The following is a 4,619-nucleotide window of genomic DNA, read 5'->3' on the forward strand; positions in this document are numbered from 1 at the left end:
ACGGAAGACGGACGACAGATTTCACTTGACGGGTTTGTCCCTTATTTCATATTCTGAATACGTTGTAAGATGATGTCCGTATAACAGATTGTCTCCTTAGGTCAACCTCGTGAAATCCTTTAGCAGGGCCGATAGCTGAACAAATTTCCTACTCGGCCTAGGATGGATCATCGGTACATATCTCGAGTACGTAATTTCTTTTTTAAAGAAACCGACAAAAACCATGTCGCTTCTTTTTTTTTTTTTTTTTTTTTTTTGCATTATATGCGTCGTTATAGGGGGGGGGGGGGGAGGTTTCCCAGTCAGAAGTTTTCACAAAATTTTTGCGTCCTCGAAATTCAAACAGTGATCACTAAACTTCCGAGTTAATCCGATCTCTGCGGTTCAGCGCATTGTTAGTCAAATTGTTGACCTGCTTTTTCACTGTGCTTCATTAGTTTTGTTTTTATGTAAACTCGTGTCAGCGGGTACGTCCAGTACGGCAGTAGACATCGGTGTTCGTAAAAACGTTCACAATTTAAACTCACAATCACGCGATGGTGCAAAGGTGGCCCATTACCACTGTATCATTGGTAGTGTACCAGAAGGAATATACTCATATCAATAAACTAAGCGAAAACGACGTAACACAGCCGCGAGCCCGCTGAAGCCGAAACCAACCAAATTGACGCCAACCTATGGCGTCGCGAGTGTCAGCGACCTCTGTCTGCCGGTCAGGTAACTAATGAGATGAAAAAGTCTATACAAATTGAGTAACCACGGACAAAAAAGAACAACAACAAAAAAAAAAAAAAAGAAAAAAGAAAAAAGCTATGTTGGTTAGACGAGCCCCGGGCCCCGAGTGGTTGGCAGATGATATCGGAGATGTAGAAAACAATATACATAACGTATGTTTTTTTTTTTTTTTTCAGATTACCCGATTTGTGTTACAAAAACAAAAAAAATGAAAAAAATGAAAGACGTTTACAATTTCCTTTAACGCCGCATTAGAGCGCACCTCTTGAGGAGGAGGAGGGGGAGGTACGGAGAGGAGGCTATGCCCCTCCTCCTTTCCTCCCATTTAGAAGAAAACTCCCCGCCAAACTTACCGGAAAAAACTTCCCCGCTAAATTTAGCGGGTAAAATTTCCCGCTAAATTTAGCGGGGAAATTTTTCCCTTAAATTTAGCGGGGAATTTTTTCCGCTAAATTTAGCGGGGAAATTTTTTCCGCTAAATTTGGTGGGGAAAATTTTTAGCTAAATTTAGCGGGGTAGTTTTCAGCTAAATTCAGCGGGGAAATATTTTTCGCTAAATTTGACGGGGAAAATTTTCCGGTACATTTAGTGGGGAAATTTTTTCGCTAAATTTACCCATAATGCACCGCGCGGTTACGCCGACGCCAACGCCGACGCCGACGCCGCTTAAGCCAGAAACGGGCAAAGAGTGAAAGCTAGATTAATGCGGTTCGTGCAGGTGAGTTGCACGGCCAGGAGGACATGCATGTAATAGGGTGCTGTTCGTCGCAAAAAGTCAAAATATCAATTAAAATGTCTTAATTATCTTCTTAATTACTGAAAATTCACGTATTATTCCAATTAGAAACTTGCTGAGCATCATCCAAAACCTCTAAATCAGTAATTTTCAGAAAGACTTTGAGCGCATGGGTGGGCTTAAGCAACACCGACTAAAGGTATACCATTGGAAATCGTGCGACAGAAGCAAGGCTGCACGTGGGTGATAACAGACAGAAAAACCGCGCGGGCGCCTTATCGCACCGATAGCTTGGTACTTGCCGCACGACTGGTAACTTTAGCGCTCCACCGTGCTGCCTACGTGCTACCGATCTTTATAATATTGACCGATTTCGTGGTTTTCGGTGACGCTCGGCTAGTTTCTAATTATAACCATGTGCTTATTTTCATCATTTAAACGATAATTAACACATTTTTGTTAATTAGCCGACCGATCGATACGATTAGCTCCTTATACTATGTCCGCCTGGCCGTATAACTCATCTGCACAAACCGCATTATTCTTGTTTTAAGCAAACTTGTGAAGCCTAAAACTAAAAGTAAACACCATCCCTCAGCTTCTCGGCGCATATACCTGACAGGTGAGCAAAGGCAGGCATGGCGATTCTCGAACATTATTTGATCGCTTATACACCTTTTCCACAAGGGCACAGCCATCTTGAATGTTGTCACTTCTGGTATGCAGAAAACCATAGTTTTCTTATCATCTCCAAGCCGCTGGAAGGTGTTTACGAAAATGTGTAATTGTCGCACATTCATGTTTTGACTCCCCTATATTTTCTCGCATATTCTAGGTTAAAATATCTTAATATTTTTTCGTCCCGCGTACCAGATACGGAGCCCACGTGACTCAGAACAACATGAAACAGAAAACGTCAATACCCAGTGAAAGGTTAAGTAAAATGTTGCGTCTCCACCCACCAGCGTAATGCGCCCACTTGAAGTGCCTCCGGCGTCGAGAACATAGCCCCCTTGCAACGGCGCTTTTTCTCTCCCCAGAAAAAGTGTTTTAGGCTACTAGATTATCCATTTGATTCATTCAGTACCACCTAAAGGAGTTTAAATTATTTATTTTAAACAGAGGCGTGCGTTATTAATGCAAAGAAGTTGCCTTATTAATGCAAAGAAGCAAAGAAGTCCAGCGCGTCCAGCTGATAAAAAAACAACAAAAAACAGCTTTTCTCGTAAAAAGAAAGGAACGGCTATTCTATTTTTGTTTTGTAATTAATGAAACGTGTGTGTTTCTTCTTCATGTGATAGGCTTTGCACGCAAATTATGCCTGCTTATTTGGTCTGATTAAAAGAAAAACCCTTTGCTTTTCGGGTTTTGACGAATCGGTGACTCACAAAGTGGTCAATGTCCGTCTCCGTAGTTTAATCCCAACGAAGAAGCGGCGGAATGCGATTCTTCTTGGTAGAGAGAGCTTTAGTCGGCCACATCGGCTACACCAAGGCGTTGGTATAAGAAGAATAAGAGCGGCCGATGACAGCTGATCCTGAACGCTTATGTTTGTATGCGACACACGGAGCCCGACCTCACTGTGAGCGAGGTCTGCAAGATTGTCGGCAGACTGCTTGCTGTCAACGTATCGAGCGCCCTCGAGATCAGGAAGGAAGCGAAGGCAAATGACGGGAATGTTGCGACACCTGCCCGAATGCGACCAGCAAGTGCAGGCAAGAAGCGGTGTTCCAGTCAAGTACGGCGACCTCGTGCTATGTGTGTTAAAATCGTGCGTACATCTTTTTTTTTTTTTTTTTTGTTGGAGCGAGCTGCTTATGGTCAAAAAGATAACGGCCGAGTTGAGCGCAAGCTCTGAACTCCCGTCGCTGAAGAAGTGGACTGTGCGTCATCTTCTCCGTGATAACGTCTTCAGGTAAGAAAAGAAGGGTCGAAACTCTCGCATGATCGAACGAGGCGACATCGTCTCGTGGCAGCAGACGTACTTGCGGGGCATTGGTTGTCACAGGCAAGAGTGTCGCAAGGTTTTCTACCTGGACGAGACGTGGGTGACGGCAGGGCACAGTGTCTTGATCGCGTGGGTGGGCAGCACTGTGACCTCGTCCCACAACGCATTCATGCGAGGTATCACGACGGGCCTGAAGCAGCCGTCGGGGAAGGGCCAACGCCTCATTATCACGCATATCGGCAGCGAGGACGGCTTCGTGGCTGGGTGCCTCAACGTCTTCCGAGGCCAGAAAACCGGCGACTACCACGAGGAAATGGATGGTACGCGGTTCGAAAAGGGGTTCGACGGTGCTCTTCAAAAACTGCCGGCGGGGAGTGTCGTCATAATGGACAATGTTTCGTACCATTCTCGGCGGCCTGATGCAGTTCCGACGACGAATTCCCGCAAGAAGGTAATCCAGGAGTGACTTCCGTCGAAGGAAATTGCGTGGGACCCCAAGATGCTGAAGAAGCTGCTCCTCGCCATTGTCGCATCGGTCAAGCCGCAGCATGTGAAGTACCTTGTGAACAATGCTGAAGAAAGAGTTGGTTTCATAATGGTCAGACTTCCACCCTATCACTGTGAATTCGATCCACTCATTTGGGCACAAATGAAGAACGGTGTTGCAGCCCGGAACACAACATTCAAGATCGGTGACGTAGAGAGGCTCCTCATGAAGATGCTGAAAAGGTCACGGCTACGAACTGGCACAACGCTGTGGGGCACGTTGTTGAAATGGAGAAAAACTTCAAACGAGGCGGTTCCACAATTACCCCCATCAAAACCATCGTCATTGCACTAAATGAATGCGGTACTCCCTCTAGGAGTGATTTGTCTGGTGTGGAGCCCCTCGACGATCCATGATGCCAATGACAAGGAGGGTTAACCCCAAAACACAAAACGGTCCATTTAAGGACCACTCATGTGCTGCAAAATCGGATACTTGCCCCTGTAAATCCGTCACGTCCTGTGTCTAATTTTGTTTGCGTGGTTCTGTGTTTCGTTATTGCAAAGCATTGTTCAAGGATTTTAGAGTTATTTAAGGTATGTTCTTTTTATTTCACTGCTGCACGAATCACCCGTCTAGAGTGATTCGTCACTCGCCCAAAAAAAGTTTCCATTCGCCCTGCACTGGTTAAATTGCTCATCTGTACAGCAGAG

General features: G+C 45.3%; 1 protein-coding gene across 1 annotated transcript; it reads left to right on the forward strand.

Moving 5' to 3' along the window:
• Positions 1-3,414: 3,414 nt before the first annotated feature.
• On the forward strand, positions 3,415-3,885 carry LOC115309944. Its single transcript, XM_029968201.2, has one exon. It carries the CDS (start codon positions 3,415-3,417, stop codon positions 3,883-3,885), a length of 471 nt encoding a protein of 156 aa, XP_029824061.2.
• Positions 3,886-4,619: the final 734 nt, after the last annotated feature.

Source organism: Ixodes scapularis, unplaced genomic scaffold, assembly GCF_016920785.2.
Source record: "Ixodes scapularis isolate PalLabHiFi unplaced genomic scaffold, ASM1692078v2 PGA_scaffold0__279_contigs__length_252992795, whole genome shotgun sequence".
NCBI lineage: Eukaryota > Metazoa > Arthropoda > Arachnida > Ixodida > Ixodidae > Ixodes > Ixodes scapularis.

Coding starts and splice junctions, on each gene's coding strand:
- LOC115309944 (XM_029968201.2), top strand. CDS start 3,415: ATGATCGAACGAGGCGACATCGTCTCGTGGCAGCAGACGTACTTGCGG.